We start from the raw sequence: 18,913 nt of genomic DNA, 5'->3' as shown, positions 1-18,913 counted from the left end.
CCTGCCCACGTGACGCGGCGCGGCCATGGCGGCGGCGGCGGCGGCGCTCCGGAGCCGCCGGTTCAAGTGGTCGCTGGACCTGGGGGCGGCGCCGGGGGGACGGTGAGGCCCGGGGGGACGGTGAGGCCCGGGGGCTCGGGGGGGAAGCGCCGGGACACCGGCAGCTCCCGCTCACCCGCCCCACTGTCCCCAGGCCCCGCGGAGCCGCCGAGGGCCGCGGCCCACTCGGGTTCGCTGACCGGCAGCTGGGGGAGGGCGGCGTCCACGAGAGCGACAAGATCCTCATGGAGAAGGTGGGAGGGAGCGGGGGACGCTCGGGCGCGGGGTGGGCTCTGTCCCGGCCCCGTCACGGCCCGGACACCTCTGCAGGGGCGGTCACTGCCCACGGGGGTGGTCCCTGGCCCGGGTTCCCCACACTCCGTCCCGCCCTGGGGATGGCTCCGGCCCCGGTCCCTCCGATCCCGGGTCCCCGTGGGGGCGGTCCCTGTCCCAGATGTGCCTGACACCGCGGACAGCTGTGGGGGGACGGTCCGTGCCTCAGGCCCCCGTGGGCTGCGGTCCCTGTCGGTCCCGGCTCCCCGTGGGGGCGGTCCTTGCCCCGGGTCCCTCCCCGGCCCCGCCTGAGGGGCTCCCCGCGCTGGGTCTCCCCGGTGCCGAGTCCTGGCCCATGCCCGCCCTGGCCCCTGTCGTTGCAGCGCTGCTGGGACGTGGCTCTGGCGCCGCTGAAGCAGATCCCGATGAACCTGTTCATCATGTACATGGCCGGCAACACCATCTCCATCTTCCCGGCCATGATGGTCTGCATGATGGGCTGGCGCCCGCTGCAGGCCCTCATGTCCCTGTCTGCCAGTGAGTGCAGCCCCCGCGCGGGGACGGCCACGGAGCCCCACAGCCCCCGGGGTGTCCCACAGCCCCCTGAGTGTCCCACAGCCCCCCAGCTGTCCCACAGCCCCCGAGGTGTCCCACAGCCCCCTGAGTGTCCCACAGCCCCCCAGCTGTCCCACAGCCCCTGGGGTGTCCCACAGCCCCCCGAGTGTCCCACAGCCCCCCAGGTGTCCCACAGCCCCCCCCGAGGTGTTCCACAGCCCCCCGGCTGTCCCATGGCCCCCTGAGTGTCCCACAGCCCCCCAGCTGTCCCACAGCCCCCCCGAATGTCCCACAGCCCCCCCAGATGTCCCACAGCCCCCCGAGTGTCCCACAGCCCCCCGAGGTGTCCCACAGTCCCCTCAGCTGTCCCACAGCCCCCCGAGTGTCCCACGACCCCCTGAGTGTCCCCACAGCCCCCCAGGTGTCCCACAGCCTCCCCCGGTGTCCCACAGCCCCCCGAGACTCCACACAGCCCCACAGTCCCTCAGCTGTCCCCACAGCCCCCCCAGATGTCTCCCATAGCCCAACAGTCCCCTCCGCATGATTCTCCTCTGCTCAGCACTCCCTCCATGATGCTGCCCACCCCCCATGAGCCCTGGTGCCCCCTGTGCCAGGTCAGCAGCCTGGGAGTCGCTGACAGGCACCCCAGTCACCTCTGTCCCCTCCAGCACTGAAAGCCCTGGAGAGCTCCAGCCGGCGGGCACTGCAGGGCCTCGTGTTCCTGGTGGGCAATGGGCTGGGGCTGGCACTGGCCCTCTACAAGTGCCAGGCCATGGGGCTGCTGCCCACCCGCCCTTCGGACTGGCTGGCCTTCGTCACCCCCCCGCAGGTGAGCCCGGGGGTCCTGGGGACACCCCACAGGGCCAGGGCTCCTGGGGTCGGACACCAGCGTCCCCCCACTCACCCCCTTCCTCTCTCCTCTCTCTCGGCAGCGAATGGAATTCACTGGGGGGGGCCTGATCTTGTGACCCCCTGCGCCCACCCACCAATAAAGGCGATGGCAGGATGGTGACATCATTTTTGGGGGGAATTCCAAGGGTTTGGGGACTCAGCCCAAGGCAGCACTGGGTTGGGGTGAACCAAAAAGTGTTTATTGGGCTGTAGTGGGAGCACTGGGAGGGCACTGGGATAGCACTGAAATCTGTACTGGGAGTGCTGGAAGTGCAGTGGGAACCTTGGGACCTGTAGTGGGAGCACTGGGAGCCCTGGGGAGTGCACTGGAGTGCACTGGAGCTACACTCAGAGCACAGGACCCATACTGGAGGGCATACTGGGAACACTGGGACTGTACTTGGGGCCCATATGGGGACATCTGCAGCCCGGGGCTGGCTCTGTACTGGAAGTGCTGGGTTCATACTGGGAGCACTGGGGATCACGTCAGGATCCTGGTTGGACTGTAGGTCATGCTGGTGTCATGCTGAGAGCACTGTGGCCATACTGGGATCCTCCTTGAAGAGCTGTGGCTCAGACCAGCATTGTACTGGGAGTGTTGCTGGTGTGTTGGAAGCACTGGGCACATACTGGGAGTGTGGCAGCCCATGCTGGGATCGTGCCAGAAGACCTGTGGCTCAGGCCAGTGTTGTACTGGGAGGACTGGGCCCACACTGGGATGGTGGTGGGTGTGCCCATGCTGCTGGTTTCTGCCACATTTCACCATTTTACTCTGCTGTTTCCCCATTTTGACTGTTTTTCTCACCACTTGTTGCCCATTTGTGCCCCATTTTTGCCCTTTTCCCTTGTTCTTTCATACATTTTTCCCATTCTTACAGTAATTTTTTCCACTATTGCTCCCAGCAGAGCCCAAACCTCTGCTTTCCAGTATGGGCCAGTGCCTCCCAGTACAGCCTAGTGCCCTGTGCAGGACTTTGAGTGTGATCCAGGACTCCAGGATGATTTTAGCACGGCCTAGAGCCCAATCCCAGTATATCCCAATCCCAGTATATCCCACCAGCTCCCAGTGCCTTTCCACACCACCCCAGTCTCCCCAGTGGCACCACAGCCGTGCTGGGGCCTTGGGATGGGGCAGGGCACACACCCCTCACTCAGCTGACCTGGCTGTGGCTTGTCCCGGGTGTCACCGGGTGTGCTGGCTCAGCACAGCACTTGATGGACACGCCTCCAGTGTGAAGCTCCCTGGCCAGTGGAGCCCCACCCCTTCCCACTGGGCTTGCTGCAGGCTGGTCTGATGCCTTGAGAGGCTACCTAGAAACAGAGACTGGACAGGAGTAAGGGAATAAGGCAGGGATTTGTTTGAAAGGGCTTCAAAGGTACCCCTGGGAGCCAGAGGCCACTGCCCAGATGGACCCCAAGGTGGACCCCAGGTCGCAAGTTCTTCACACTTTTACAGGTTTGGTTCATTGGCATAGCAGGGTGAATTCTCCAATTAAAGCTTCAGTTAATGATGGAGTTTCCCCAAGCTCACCCCCCTCTTAAGGTGTTGGTTTACACACTTTGGGCCCAGGAGGGTCTGGGTGTCCCTGGAGAGCAGGCCCAGAGAGGCTTTGTTGTGTCTGCCCAGCACAGAGAGCAGCAGTGAACAGGCCACAAGGAGCTGCAGAGTCACACACTGGGAAGCACAGGATTGGAAAGTATGAAAGTTGAAACCTAAGGCATCACATCCAGGCTAGAAAATCCCTCCCAGCCCGTGGAGTCGCAGCTGTGCCTGATCCCCACCTTGTCCCCAGCCCAGAGTGCCACCTCCAGCCCTTCCTGGGACACCTCCAGGGATGGGCACTCCAAAGCTCCCTGGGCAGCCCCTGCCAAGGCCTGAGCACCCTTTCCATGGGGAAATTCCTGCTGCTGTCCACCCTGAGCCTGCCCTGGCCCAGCCTGAGGCCGTTCCCTCTCCTCCTGTCCCTGTTCCCTGCCAGCACAGCCCGACCCCCCCGGCTGCCCCCTCCTGTTACCAACAATCAGTAAAAATGAACCTCCCTAGCAGCAGTGCAGCATTAAGAAGCAGCTTCATTCAGCTGCAGGAGTCAGGGGATGTCTCCTCTGCAATACCGTGTGTGCTGAGCACACAGAAGCTCCTGTTCATAGGCTGTACATCACATGCATGCTCACAGCTCTTCCCAGAAGAAACACGCATGTGGGAACCATTTCCCTGAAGCCATTAGCACACATTCCCTCCTACCAGCACATGTACTCTGTCTCAGGGGTGTCACTGGTGGTCCCTGAGGGCCAGTGACCCCACAGTTGTGTCTGACCACCTGGTGAACTGGTGCTTCTGTGCCCAGTTAGGAGGAAGGCTGGCATAGCTGGCCTAGCTTGCTATTTGTGAGGCTTTGAATCAGTGGAGTGTAGTTTCTTACTCCTTTCCTTGGTTAATGTTTACTGTACTTTTGATTGTGCACTTCCATAGTCTAATGATTTTGCTAAATGATCATTGTATTAACCCACCAGGTGCAATCAATTCTTCATCTTGCAACACTGTCAGGGACTTGTGCAGAGCCACAAGGTCCCCCCTGAGCCTCCTTTGCTCCAGGCTGAGCCCCTTTCCAGCTCCCTCAGCCGCTCCTGGGGCTCCAGCCCCTTCCCAGCTCTGTTCCCTGCCCTTCCCTGGACACGCTGCAGCCCCTCAGGGTCCTGCCTGGATTGAGGGGCCCAGAACTGGGCACAGCCCTCGAGATGGAGCCTCACCAGTGCCCAGCACAGAGGGACAATCACTGCCCTGCTCCTGCTGGCCACACTATTCCTGACACAGCCCAGGTGCCATTGGCCTCTTGCCCACCTGGAACCGTGTCCATGATCCCCTGCTCTGGTCCTAGCTGGCAGCTTTCCCTCTCTCTCCAGCTGCGGAGGCTGCCTGGTCCAGCCGTGTCTCCCATGGGACACTGCACACCAATGCCAGCGAGAGGGTCCCCTTCTGCCTGTATATGCCCCATTCCCTAAAGCTTTGTCATGGCCATACTGCTCTCCTTGGAGCTCAGACACCATGGATCATCCTGGCACGGCAGTGAGTGGGACCATGTGGCACAGAGTGTCTGGGAATGACAGAGCCTGCCCTGGGAAGGGACCCCTGCTAGTAAAACCCACGGCCTGTAAGGCAAGGGGGCACAAATGTGGGTTACAAGTGGGAAGATTTTGTGAAGAGATGGCTGGCTAGTGCTGGAAAACCATACAGAGCTTCCCTGTCGGCAGGTGCACAGAACTGGCAGGGCTGGACCGTTTGTGAGGATGCCAAGGCACAGGAGCAGCTGCTCAGTGCCTGGGGATCTCATGTGCATCTCAAGTGGCTCCGTGCTGGACCTGGGGACACCTTTGTGTTGTGTTGTGTCCCTTCCCCAAGGTCAGCATGAAACGCTCACACCGCACCCACCACAGCCACACCCTCGGGGCCTGACCCTGCTGTCAGCACTGTCCCCAGCACTGTCCCCTGGGCCACACCAGAAGGAAAACTCCCCTTCTGAGAGCCAAGAGGGGGAAAAGCATCTTTCTCCCGGTGGCCATCAGGTCACGCAAGCTCAGGAATGCCCTGGATTCCATCTCCCAGGGGAATCCAGAGCCACATGTGGGTGGATTATTTCCCTGGATGCAGCAGGCAGCCGAGGCTCCAGGCAGGAAGTCTCCAAGTGACTTGGTCACCCTCCCAAATTAACACCCTGTGCCCAAAGCTGAGCTGCACTCCCAAGGCCCCGCTGCCCCAGGGGCTGAGCTACCACACTGTGAGCCAAGGACAGATGCAGCTGGCTCCTGGGCCAGGCAGAGCTGGCACGGGCTGGCTGCGGGGCACTGAGCTGTCCTGCCCTTGTGCTCTGTGTTGTGACTCCGTGTCCCACCTGGAGCACCTGGAAAACACATTCCCACCTGCACCAGGCACTCCTCTCCTCTGCCTCCTCTCCATTCGAGGTGGTTCAAAAGAAGAGTGATAAGCTCAAGGCAGCAGCCAGGGAACTGATCCCAGCCAACCTCCCTCTCACCCAACGATTCTTACAAACGAAGCATGACCAGGGCCCGGTGACACAACTGCTCTCCCGTTTATTTCAAATCAAGCTGCTTGTGATCTGGATGCAGAGGAGGCTGGATGTCGCACACAGACGGGGGTGGGGCGGGCAGCCACAGCGCAGCTGCCAGCGCCAGGCGTGTGCGGGCTGGAGACGGGCTCTGTTGACACAGCACAGGCAATGTTCTGTCACGGGTCACCGCTCCATCGCACCGGAGCGCTGCACGGCCAGCATTCACCTGCGGGGCCCGCAGGCCCTGCCCGTGCAGCCCGCCCGGCGCTCGCTCCCCGCCGCCCACGCTGAGCTGAGGCGCTCCGGAGCCATGCGGCGCCCGGGAGAGAGCAGCTCCAGGTCGTGCCACGGCTCATATACTGTCCAGCTTCTTCAGGATGAACGGAGCTGGCAAAGAAAACAACGCGGGCTCGAACTGTGCAGCACCGCAGACACCGCGACCCCGGCGGGGACACCGCCCCGGCACATGCGGGAAGGCGGGCCCGGCGCGCCCCGGGGCCGGACACGGTCACTCACTGATCCGGAGCAGGGCGACGTAGATGAGGAAGTTGCGGACGGAGGCGAGCACATCGCGGCGCATCTTCCGCCTCAGCTCCTCCGGGTCCATCTTGGGCCCCAGCCCCTCGATGCGGAACATCGCGGACCCGGCCCGCTCCCGCTCCGCTCCCGGCCCCGCCCGGAACCGCCTGACCGGACGCGCCGCCTCCTCACGTGACCGAGGCGGGCGCATGCGCACGGAGCGCCGTGACGGCGCCGCTTCCGCCCGGCCGCGCTGCGCGTGTGGGGAGCGGGGCAGGGACGGGGACAGGGACAGGGACAGGCACCGGCACAGCCATGGCCCCGGCCACAGCCACGGCCACAGCCCCGTCCCAGCGTGTCGCGAGCCCTCCGCGGGCACGGCCGGGGCTGCACGGTCGGGGTGTGTCACAGCTCCCCTGGGAAAGGGTTTCCTTTGGTGCTCGAGCTTTGTGCACTTCCCAGCCTCAAAAAAGGAGATTTAATCCCTGAAAGGAAGCGGCCAACGAGCTCTCAGCGGTGTCCAGGCGTTGGAAAGACACATTCCCGACGGATGGAACTGCCTTGTTAAGGGTTAGGGCTGGGCGGGTGTCAGTGGTCTCGGCCTGGGGGAGGTTAACAAAGCCCGGCGAGAAGCATTTCCCTGCTAGTGGGCACGGGCAGGGCAGAATTCATGGGCCCAAAGACGTTTGGCAGAACCGGCAGGAGAAGGGAGAAACTGCTGAAGAGAGCTCAGCAGCTGTGCTGGAATCAGCTGCGGGGCGAACGGGGGGTTCCGGCAGGGGCAGCTCCCGGCACGCGACCCGAGGAACCCCCGGCCCAAAGCAGGGGAAGACTGAGCGTGGCACTAATGAGCGTGAGAGAGGGAGGGAACCATTGCCCAACAGAGCGTAGAACAGTAATTAATGAGAGAACGATGTAACTTGTAGCAAATGAACACAAATGCCTCTGTTTGCTAAAGTGTGTAAATCATGGAGGGGTTTGGTTGTGCTGCATTTGTGAATTTGCCACCCAGCAAAATGTAACTAAAGAACAGTAAATAAACCAAATACCTCGACTGTGGCACTCTGGGGAAAAGAACCTGTTTGTGGGCAAGGGAAGGCCTGGCTCTGTGTGTGTGTGTGAGAGTCTGAGCAACAGATCCCAGTTTATTTGGGGCTGGAAGGGACCTCTGGAGCTCACCCAGCCCAAGCCCCTGCCCAGCCCCAGGCAGGGTCCCCTGGAGCAGTGGCACAGGAACGTGTCCAGCTGGCCTGGGGATGTCTCCAGAGAGGGACACTCCAGGCCCTCCCTGGGCAGCTGTTCCAGGCCTCTGCCCCTCCATGGACACAAGCTCTTCCTCCTGCTGGGCTGGAGCTTGGTGTGGTTTATTTTATGGCCACTGCTCCCCACCCTGTCCCTGGCAGCACGGAACAGAGCCTGGCACCATCCTCTGGCACCCTCGGAGGTGTTTGTATGGATTGATGGGATCCCCTCTCAGCCTTCCCTTCTCCGGCCTGGCCAGGCCCGGTTCCCGCAGTCTCTGCTCATCACAGAGCTGCTCCAGACTTCAGACCATCAGACACCAAGTGCTGACATTAGCTGTGCTTTTTTTTAGGAGTTGGAGCTGGATTAGGCCTGAAGCTCACCCAGAGAACTGCACCAGGATCCCACAGTTGTACCCAAACATCAGATTTGTTGCCCAACATGCAACAAACCAATAATTACAGACTGGAGTGAAACATTGAATATTTATGTCAGAGTTGTGTAAACCGGGGTGCTCAGTGTATTCACAAATGCAGCACAACCAAACCCCTCCATGATTTACACACTTTAGCAAACAGAGGCATTTGTGTTCATTTGCTACAAGTTACATCGTTCTCTCATTAATTACTGTTCTACGCTCTGTTGGGCAATGGTTCCCTCCCTCTCTCACGCTCATTAGTGCCACGCTCAGTCTTCCCCTGCTTTGGGCCGGGGGTTCCTCGGGTCGCGTGCCGGGAGCTGCCCCTGCCGGAATCCCCCGTTCCCCCCGCAGCTGATTCCAGCACAGCTGCTGAGCTCTCTTCAGCAGTTTCTCCCTTCTCCTGCCGGTTCTGCCAAACGTCTTTGGGCCCATGAATTCTGCCCTGCCCGTGCCCACTAGCAGGGAAATGCTTCTCGCCGGGCTTTGTTAACCTCCCCCAGGCTGAGACCACTGACACCCGCCCAGCCCTAACCCTTAACAAGGCAGTTCCATCCGTCGGGAATGTGTCTTTCCAACGCCTGGACACCGCTGAGAGCTCGTTGGCCGCTTCCTTTCAGGGATTAAATCTCCTTTTTTGAGGCTGGGAAGTGCACAAAGCTCGAGCACCAAAGGAAACTCTTTCCCAGGGGAGCTGTGACACACCCCGGCCGTGCAGTCCCATATGCTGGCAGCGCTTGGAGCACCGGGAATGCTGCCTGAGGTGGACACAGCTCTAGGGATGCCAGAGAGGGGCAGATGAGCAGGCAGAGCCTTGTGGCTCCCCCAGCATCCCCACAAGACGCCCGCAGTGCTCAAGGGCCAGCCAGTTAGTTTAAAAAAGGGATTTCTCTCAGCTAAGCTGCCTGTGACCCGAGGCAAAGGCAATTACAGAGCAGCTGCTCCCACTGTGCCAGTGATTACAGGGCTAATTGAGCTTTCCTGGCTTCGTGCCCGAGCCAGGTGGCCAAGGAGGAGCGTTCCCAAACCACCTCACAACCAACACAGTCACAGGACATTCAATCCCCGTGCCCGCTGCCAACGAGGGGTAACCTGTCCTGGTCACGGAAGATGGAACGCTGCCCTCCTGAGAGCTTTCCAGCAGAGTCCCAGGGCAATACACAACACAGCTGCCCAGATCCCCCGCTGACACAAACTCCTGGCTGTGCCAGCTCCAGGAAACCTCATTATTTACTCTGGCAGGTGGCTCTGTCCAGTCTTTGCTCGGCAGGTCCCGAGTCCATTTTGGCAGAGGAGCAAGGAGTCTCATCCTGCATTTTGTGACTGCTGTTCCTCCCAGTCTCACTTTCTGTTGGAAAAGCAGGAGAGGGGCTGTTTTCCCAAGCATTGCTCTGGAGGAGATGGAGGAATGTGAGCAAATCTGGGCAAAGCCAAGTGAAACACAGCACAGTGTTGAGAAGGGACTGGAGCAAGGAGGGGACAGAAGTGCTGCTAAGGAGCAGTACAGGTCTGCCGGGACACAGACTGGGAAGTTCTTGCCACAAGCTGTTCCACTGGAGCCACCCCATTCTCCTCATCCTTTTGTGGGATGGAGGGATGAGGAACATTTCCTGTGGGAGATGTTCCCACGGGATAGACTGGAGACTTCAGGTGTGAAGTGACTGGCAAGGGAGAGAAGGCCTTGGCTTTGGGGTTTGACGCTGTCCGGAACTGTCCTTGAAATGTTTGTGGCAGCTTTCCAGAATTCCCTCAAACCTCCAAACTCCAAAGCTTGGACCATTCATCCCCTGTGTTTAGTCACAGTCAGTCCCATAATTACAGGGGAATATTACCTTCCATCCTCTGGAGCTACAGGAGGATTATGACTCTGACTGGGCACTGCCTTGAGGTCTCTGATCAGAACATGGCACGACCTGTGTGTGGTAGGTAACAGCATGAGAAGCTGACAAAAGGTGCAGACATTGCCACAGGGACAGCTGGGCCTCCCACGTGGCTATGGAACAGTGGTGTGAGGAAAGGCCAGGCTCGCAGACAGCTGGAGAGAAGCACTGCAGGCTTCCAGGGGCAAGGCCAGAACTGGTCAGCAGCTGTGTCAGGTGGAGCACATAATGCCCAGATAATACCAAGGTAAAGGTGTCACAAATACTGAATTAGATGCAGATCTTTAAAAATCCCCACATGGTAGCAAGGGGGAAAAATAGTTATAGGCTGGTTGTTCCTCTGGGAGGAGACTGAGCAGACAAAGGAAGTGCAAGGATTGGGAGAAGAAGGGTCAAGGATTGTGAAGAGGGAATGCAGAGGTGTGCAGATGTTGTGCCAGTGCTGTGAGGAGGAAGCAGCCCAGCAGCCCAGAGCTCCAGCCTCTGCTGGAGCATCATGCCACAGCTGTTTTGGCCATGGTGGTACTGAAAGCAGTTGATCGAATCCCTGACAACAATGGAGCATTAAGAACCTGCCATTCTTCATTTGGCCAGATGCATGAGGGGACATCTCCTCTGAAGTACTGTGCATGTTGAGCAGAGAAAAAGCTGCTGTTTAGATTCTATATTTTACATACATATTCATTGATTTTCCTGGAATAAGCATACATACGATAGCCACTTCCCCAAAGTAATTTACTTATGTTCCCTTCCCTTTGTGTATCCTTCTGTCCTGGGGGTCTCTTGGTGGTTGCAGACCCCAGAGTTACAGCTGAGCACGTGAGGAGCTGGTGTTACTTTCCCAGTATGGAGCTGAGCTGGCACCACTGGGCTGGTCACTCTCCCATTCCTCTTGGTTAATGATTGATCGATCCCACAGAATGAGCATTGTGCGGTTCCATAGGACAGCAGGTTTTGAAGAATAAGTATTGTGTGAGCCCGCTGGGTGTGCAAACAGCTCTTCACTGGCACCAGCAGGATGCACACCAAGCCTGCTGTCCTGGTGGGGAGCATGGAGAGGAGGGCAGGCCTGAGGACACCCAGGTGAACAGGCTGAGCTCCCAGCAGAGCAGTGTGGGTGCATCTTCTGCGTGTGAGGGCTTTGGCAGCTCCCTGTCGCTTCCTGTCATTGGAGAGAAACAGGTTTGCCTTTTTCTAGCTGAGAACAGATTGGGAAGGTGACAGAGAACATGAATTTCCATTGGGCTACAGACCAACCTCGCAAGTTCACTCCACACACCAGCCTGTTCAGGACCATGTCAGTCAAGGTGTGTTTCAGGTACGAAGCACTGGCACAGTCTGGCTGCCTCCTCACCCCAAGGGCAAAGCCAGCAGGCAGCTTTGGTTCTGGTTTCTTCTTGCCGTTGCTGTTGGTAATCTTTCTGGAAAACTGTGGGATCTGGGTGGAAACAAGCACCACTGGCCAAGGAATGGAGCCTGCAGGTGACAGGGGCAGGGCTGCATGCTGAGTGGGATGCAGACGAGAGAGGATGGCTGGGCAGAGCTGCCTGGGAATCTGGCAGAGCCCAGACACTCCAGCTGAAGCTCAGGCTTCTCTCCCCATGAGTTCCCCTGCTCCCATAAAGCCGTGGAACTATGGCAGGATACAGCTCGTGCAGCTGGCAGGAAAGAAATAGCCCACAGAAATGAAAACTGCCCTGGTAATTCTTTTCGAGACCTCAGTTGGGTTTCTAGGAGCAAGGAACTCACCGCAGTGGACTGATTCTCCTTGATAAAAACGTTCTGTGGAGTGGCCCTTCAGGTGCTGTCCTGGGGTGTTTCTCCAGGCTGCTCCTGCATCGCGGAGATGGCTCATCCCCAGCTGGCAGGACAGCATGCCTTCCTCCTGGAAAAGGCAGCATTAGCCTGGCCTGGCCCCTCTGCACCTGTTGGTAAGATGCAGAGGAGCACCAGGGACCTCCACTCCTGGGGCTGGCCCAGGATGTTTATCCGAGATGCAGGGCAAAGGTTTTCCAGAGGCCCTGTGGCAGAAGCACCACTGAGAGGCACAGCAGGTAACGCTGGAGCCTTGGTGCTGCTGCCACGTCCAAGGAATCGATATTGGTACAGCTCTAATGGCAGCTCTTGGCTTTGTGCCCACGGAAAGGCTTCTCCGTGTCTGCCCCGTGAAGTTCAGCTCGTCCTCCTCCCACCTCCACCAGCCAGGGCCGCACTCCGGGCTCGTCACACCAGACACGGAGCGGCTCCTGCCAGCCCGCAGGGCCTCCCAGCCTCCCAGGATGGTGTCGGGGCACTGGTGTCCCTGCTGGGCTCAGGACCGTCCCTGGTGCTGGCAGAGGACAAGGAGCAGCGGGACAGGGCTCGCTGATGGCGCTGCTGCTGTGGCTCTGCCCACGGCCTCTCCATGTGGGCATGGGGGTGGGCACCACCCGTGTGTGATACGGGAAACCATGGGCTGGGTCGTGGGGAGGGGGTTCCTTTACCCTCAGAGGTCTCTGTCCCACCAGGCATCCCCAGACAGCCCCTGCCGCCCTGTCCCAGCGATGAAGCTCCATGTGTGACCGACTGGCTCGAGCCCACCCCGACTCCTCAGGATCACACCTGCTGCGAGGAGCTCTCCTGCTCCTCCTGTCCCTGCCATGTGCCACACTCAGGCCCTGTGGGGACAGCCTGGGCAGTAGCTGTGGCAGCTGCTCCCCACGGCTGGAAGGAGGCCAGCACAGCACCACAAGGTGCAGTGTGGAGGGGCTGTGGCAGTGCTCCTGCCTCCTGCCCTGCTCCTGCCGGGCTGCTGGGACTGCGCCTGGGCTGCTCCCTGCCCAGGGTGTGAGATCCAGCAGCCTGGGAGGGGCGAGGAGCCAGGCTGAGCACGTATGGCCAGAGAGCCCCGGCACACAGGGGCCCTGCACACAGGGGCTGCCCCCGGCTGGGTGCCGTGTGTCCCCAAAGCCACTCTGTCACTCCCCACCTCGGATGGAGAGGAAATACAACAAAAGGCTGGTGGGTTGGGATAGGGTCAGGCAGAGATCGCTCAGCAATGACTGTAACGGGCAAAGCAGACTCATCAGGGTCACAGCCTCCTCTGGGCATCCCCCTGCTCCACTGTGGGGTCTGCCAGGACTGCAGGTGGGTCTGTGACCCCCGTGGACCTCCCCAGGCTGCCGGCAAATCTCATCTCCAGCACCTGGAGCACCTCCCGTCCTTCCACATGGACCTGGGCTCTGCAGGGCTGTTCCTCTCATGTCTTCTCACACCTCTCTCCTCTGGTTCCAGCAGCCCCTGTGAATTAACTTCTTCGTTTTTAACTCTGTTATCTCAAGGGTGCTGCTGCCACTGAAGTGGCACACAGCCTTGGCCAGCAGTGCCTCTGTCCTGGAGCCGGTGGCACTGGCCCCATGGGACATGAAGGAAGCTTCCAGAAGCTTCTCACAGAAGCCACCCTTGTAGCCCCCCCGCTCCCCAAACCTGGCCTCACAAACCCAGCCCAGTACCCAGGTTTGTCCATGTGTGGCCGCACACACCAGCACAGACACCCTGAGCGCTCACACAGACAGCGCCTGCTCTGCTTTCTGGCCTGAGACCACCATGGAAACACATTGCAGAGAGCCCACTCGGGAACTGGGGCTGGATGGGGGCAGGACGACAGCACCGACCCAGCGGCAGGCACTGCTGGACGAGCATCCCGACCGAACGCTGGCCCTGTGCCCCCGGCCCTGTGCCTCAGCCCTCAGTCTCTGCACGTTTGCTCTCCCCAAACCCCATCGATGCCCGCGTTTCCCTGCGGTCAGTTCCTCCCCGGGCGTCCTGCAACGAGCCCCGTGCAATGCTCAGTGTTCTTCCCCTGTGCCCCAGGGCACTGCATCTGTGAGGTGCTCAGAGAGGGTGGTGTCCCCCAGCCCTGTCCCCCAGGCTCAGCTGCCTTGGGACTGGAGGTGCTGGATGGGGGCTCTGGGGGTGCCTCCCGAGGCTTGGGGCTCTCCTGGTGTGTACAGATGAACTCTTCATCACCAGTGTTCTGTTCTCTCTGTTCTCTCATGTATGAGAAGGCCAGGAGTGAAAGTGGTGTCACTGGACCAGCCACGCTGGAATGTGCCCCAGCCAGCTCACCTGAGGCCAGATAGTTTGAATTCACCCATAAGTGCTCAGCTGGGGCACCCCAGGGGTGTTTTCCGCACCCCAGGTGGGTTTTGTCACCCCTCAGACAGTCCTGTCCTGCTGTGGCCTGGGGCATGGGGGCTATGTCATCCCAAGGAAGCAGGGTGCCTCAGCACTCCTGGCGCTCCAAGGGAAAGCTTCTCTTCCTGCAATCTCCTCTTCTCCTGGGAGAGGGAAATGTGGCCCTGCCACTTGTGGAGCTGCACCCACTGCTATGGACCCCCTGCACTTCTGCAGACTCTCAGGTGGCAAAACCACCCCCAGAAGCTTCAGCAGGAAGGGAACAGAAGATGCTGGAAAGCAATGTCAAAGCCTCAAGGCAAATATTTCAGACTTGTCACCCATTTACCTGTGATCCAGAACAGGGAGGGACAGAGGTAAGAGGAAATGTGAGCCCACAAAAACTGCGACCTAGAACCACAGCACCTTCTGCACCAGCACCAAGGTTGAACATGACTTCCGAATCAGTCTTCAGCTGATTCAGAGTGCTGACCTTTGTGATGAAGAGAACCAGAATCATTCAAGCATGTGGCAGAGAGGAGGAGGGTGAAGGTGCTCCTTGTCTGCAGCCTCACCCTGTGGAGGGACAGGCAGAGCACCTGGGAACTGGAGCTAGTCCTGAAGGGCCCTGCAAGCAAAACCCTGGAACATGGCCAGGGAGCCCTGACACATCTGCATGAGGGGCTCCCAGAGGGGCTGACTGACCCTCTAAAGGTTCTGGTTTTCTGCTGTGAAATGTGAAGGGATTTCCTCCTTCACAAGATCTTAGCTATACTTCTTCAGAGCTTTGCAGACCCTTAATCCCCATCATTCCAGAGGTGTCATCCGGATCACAGGACAAGGAGCTAAGTGGGCTCACAGGGCAAGCTCACGAATGGGCGAGCTCCCAGAGCCTTCATCCTTCACAGACATAGCTTGGTGTGCAAGCAGCCACAAGCTGTAGCTTTCCAAGTAGTTCCAAAATGTTTCCCAGGACAGAAGGCTTTCTTTCACAGGTCAGCTGTGACAGGATCCAAACCTGAGTGATGATGAATGCTGCTTAGAGACAAAATGTCCCGTAACTTTTTGGATTATTGTTCCCCGCGCCTCTGGAACTGTAACTACTCAGAGAGAAGAAAACCATGTGCTCAGCTCCACCCCACACAGGCCTAAATGTCACGTTTCACAGGTCAGCATGGCCTTCAGATGTGTCTAGTGGATACCACTATTCACCTCCACGATAAACAACCAGGGCTTTATTTCTTTTTTAATTAAGCATCTGCTTCCTGTGTTGATTGCTTTGAAAACATCACCCAGGGCCACGTGGGAAGGGAGATGTGATGCATGTTGCCCAGGGAAGCTGCATGAATCAGCAACTGATGCAAAGCCTTTTTCTGGGCACTGTTTAATGTTACATTAATTTCAGATGTCAGGCCCCAACATCATTTTTTTGTCAATTTCAGTGACCACAGGGTAGTACTGTTAGTGAAAGGTGCCAAACTTAGTTCCTACGTCAGCAGAAGAGAAAAATAACGCTATTTTCTGCAGGCAAGCTGTTTTGGGAGAGGAACAGTTCCTGGAAAAGGGGCAGAGGGAGCAGGTCAGGCAGTGGAGAACTCGCAGTGCAGAAATGCTGCGAGGGGCCGGAGGGGCGAAGGCAGGGAGGCACAAACCGGAGCTGATCGATGCCTCTCCGCGTGTCTCGAGCAGCACCGCGCTAAATGCAGCGCTGCGGCGGCGGCAGCGCGGTCACGCACCGAGCAGGGCACCTTCGCGGCCAGGGCAGGTGCCAGGGGAGGAAGGAAGAGCGGACGTGGGGGATGTGGGTTCCCTGCCCGCGGGGCACGCCGAGCCGGGCCGTCTCCTGCCGTGCGTGTCCTTGGCACCGCCAAGCCCCGAGCGCCGGGAGCGGAGCCCCGTGCGGGGTGTGGGGTGAGCGGGGCTCCGCACACCCGGGGACACGGAGTGGGAAACCCAAATAACCCTCTGCTCTGTCTGCTCCCACCAGCCCTGCCCAGGGGAGCCCAGGGGCACAGAGGCAGCTGGGAACACAAATCAGGGACTCGCAGGAAGGGACATCCCGTGCGCAGCTGTCCTGGAGACACTCAGCCCCGTATTCCAGGGGTTACGCCTGTCAGTGCAGGTCAACCAACACCTGCGCACCCTTAGGGCCATCAACAAGCCCTGGGGCACAGGGGAAAAACACTGAGCATTGCACGGGGCTCGTTGCAGGACGCCCGGGGAGGAACTGACCGCAGGGAAACGCGGGCATCGATGGGGTTTGGGGAGAGCAAACGTGCGGAGACTGAGGGCTGAGGCGGGCACAGGGCCGGGGGCACAGGGCCAGCGTTCCGGTCGGGATGCTCTGCGCTGGGTCGGTGCTGTCGTCCTGCCCCGCCCCAGCCCCGCTTCCAGCGCTGTCCCGAGTGGGGGAGGCTCTCTGCCCGGCGCGCTCGTCTGTGCCCGTGGGGCAGCACCCGCAGCGAGCGCCGGTGCCCGTCCAGCCGGACACGGAGCCGGGGGTGCCGGGCTCCAGGGCCGAGACCACCCGGGGGGCGGGATGCGGGATGCGGGGGCGGGATGCGGGGGCGGGATGCGGGGCGGGATCCGGGGCGGGTCCCGGGGGCGGGCCCCGGGGGTTGTCATTGGGATGCCGCCCGTGCCCCGCCGGCGCGGCAGCGCTGCGCTCCCGGCGGCAGGTAACGGGGATCGCTCGGGGCGGCGCGGAGCTCCGCGACCCTCCGGGGAGCGGGGTGGGCGCGGGGCTTCTCCGGGCGGGTCGGGTCTCACCGGGGCGCGGAGCCAGGACGGTGCTGCTGCCGCCGCTGGTTCCGCTCCCCCCGGGTGTCTCTCTTTCGGGGCCGCGGGCTCCGTCCCCGTCTCTTCGCGTTGGGCTGATGGTTTGGCGATTTCTGCCCGATCTTGCCCCAGACGCCGTGGGCTGGTTCTCTTTTCGGTGCGAGGAAGCCATCCATACCCGTGCGCCCCGCTGTCTCTAACAACAAAACAAGAGAACAAAAAAACTCCCCACAGTTCTCAGCTGTTGAATTCACAGACAGTGATTTTGACTTCTTAACCATAATGGGGAAATTATTGTGAGAGAGATTTCGCCTGAGCTGGGGGGAGCAGGAGACAGAGTGACTTTAACATGGGGATGTCAGGGGCATCGGTGTGAGCATCTCCGTCCCCGAGGGTGGTGGTCCCCGCAGGGCAGCTGGGGCACAGGGCTCCAAAGGACGGCAGACAGGCAGTGCATGCTCTCTGGTGGGTGTTAGAGGGTTTTACCACTGCCCAAAGCGCTCAGGTTTGTTCCATTTGCACTCACATGGCTCTCCAAATACTGGAAACTCACCTGCCAGCTCCCGCCCGTGTAACCTGTTCTGGGTGTGTTTGCTGCTCTCCATCTCCCAAGCATCGTGTGTTTTTACTGACAATCTCACAGCTTCTCGTGGCTCCTTGTTGCAGGTGTGTTTGCTGCAGTCCTGGGAAGCTCCTGAAGTTTCTCCTTCCAGGCAGATTTGGGTGAGACTTAATGTGCCAGTGGGATGTGTGGGATAAGTCTGAGTGGTCTAAAGGGGCTGTAACATGGGAAATGTTATAACCCCAGTGGACATGGAGTTCTTGTTCCAGAGGAGCAGACTTGCTGGCCCAGGAGATTCTGCAGATTTAGAGATGGAAATTACAATCATGTAGGCTAGGAAGCCCTCAGTGAACCATTTCCTTCACTTTATCTCTTTCTGTGATTCTCTTCTTGCTCCCATGTGGGGCCAGGCAGAGAGGCAGATGTTTGGAGAGCTGTTGTACAACTTGAGAAAAATCCAAGCTAGAAAATAAAAGAACTCTGGAAGTCTGTAGGCAGCATTTAATTCTGCCTACTTAAATTCCAGCTGACACTGGCTAGCGAGGCACTTGCCTCATTCCCCCATCTGTGAATTGACCTGGCCAGACTGGTGAGAAACCTCTGGGCCAGACTGGGTGGGAAGGCCGAGGCAAGGGCATGCGTGAGTGATAGAGAGCACATGGCAAACCCTCTGCCCAGCCCGTGTCCTCTCTGCCTCCCCAGTTCAGCCATCAGGAGCAGGCAAATGGCACACATTTCCACGTGTGTTGCTGTGTAATTTATCCTGGGTTTTGCTCCCATAAGGTTTAGTAAATTACCCTCTAAACTCTTCCTGAGCAATCTGCTGTCAAACAGTTGCTTAATGCCGTTCAGTGCTCTGGGCTCTCTCTCTTTGTGGAAAGCATGTCTTTCTAAAGCTGGAGAGAAGCTCTGGTCTCTTCTGAAATGGCTCTGTATGTGGCACGACATTCCTGAATCAATATTTCTGAAGTGCAGGTATTTTCCCTTTTGTCTTGTTCTTCCTTTCTTGACATTTGCCAAAAGGCCATGCCAAATTTGCTTCCCAGCACATGTCGAGATCACCTTTACTGACAGGTGTCACCTGCTGAGGTGCCTGCCCTGAACTTGAGGTTTTTCCTCTGTGGAGAGTCCCAGGAAGGCCACGAGAATACTCCAGAGTGCTGAACTCCACAGCACTTTGGTTGGTTCCAGATGTGCAGCAGGACACAGAGATCAGTGACAAGATGTGGAGTTCTGCACAGAACCTTTTTTTTGGGGGGGAGGGTTCTTTTGTTGGTGTGTTTTCCCCTGTTGTGCAATTTGCCAGTGACATGGCAGTGCTTCTCAGAGGGCGAGCTGCTTGACTCTGTGGCACTGTGTGTGCAGGGGCTGGGGAGGAGGATCCATCCACGTGCTTGGAGGCAGCTCTTTTCCTCACCGTGAAAAGGAGTTGTAAGTCAGGGAAGCAGGAGGAAACATTCCTTCTGTGCCGGCAGTTCTTGTCCAGGGAGATGGAGCTGAAGGGAGGAAAGTCCTCACACACTTCCACACCAGTCTA

General features: G+C 59.1%; 2 protein-coding genes across 2 annotated transcripts; one reads left to right on the top strand and one right to left on the bottom strand.

Moving 5' to 3' along the window:
• On the top strand, nucleotides 1-1,884 carry EMC4 (ER membrane protein complex subunit 4). Its single transcript, XM_082301984.1, has 5 exons — nucleotides 1-102; nucleotides 194-293; nucleotides 696-849; nucleotides 1,536-1,696; nucleotides 1,800-1,884. Exons 1-5 carry the CDS (start codon nucleotides 26-28, stop codon nucleotides 1,833-1,835), a joined length of 528 nt encoding a protein of 175 aa, XP_082158110.1. The 5' UTR covers nucleotides 1-25; the 3' UTR covers nucleotides 1,836-1,884.
• A 3,940-nt stretch (nucleotides 1,885-5,824) lies between these two features.
• Nucleotides 5,825-6,503, bottom strand: TOMM5 (translocase of outer mitochondrial membrane 5). Its single transcript, XM_082301214.1, has 2 exons — nucleotides 6,339-6,503; nucleotides 5,825-6,209 (listed from the first exon to the last, which is right to left on the bottom strand). Exons 1-2 carry the CDS (start codon nucleotides 6,457-6,459, stop codon nucleotides 6,175-6,177), a joined length of 156 nt encoding a protein of 51 aa, XP_082157340.1. The 5' UTR covers nucleotides 6,460-6,503; the 3' UTR covers nucleotides 5,825-6,174.
• Between the last annotated feature and the right edge of the window lie 12,410 nt (nucleotides 6,504-18,913).

Source organism: Coloeus monedula, assembly GCF_965178545.1.
Source record: "Coloeus monedula genome assembly, chromosome: Z".
Taxonomy (NCBI): domain Eukaryota; kingdom Metazoa; phylum Chordata; class Aves; order Passeriformes; family Corvidae; genus Coloeus; species Coloeus monedula.
Note: the sequence above shows the minus strand (reverse complement) of the source record. Positions and strands in the feature narration are given on the sequence as shown.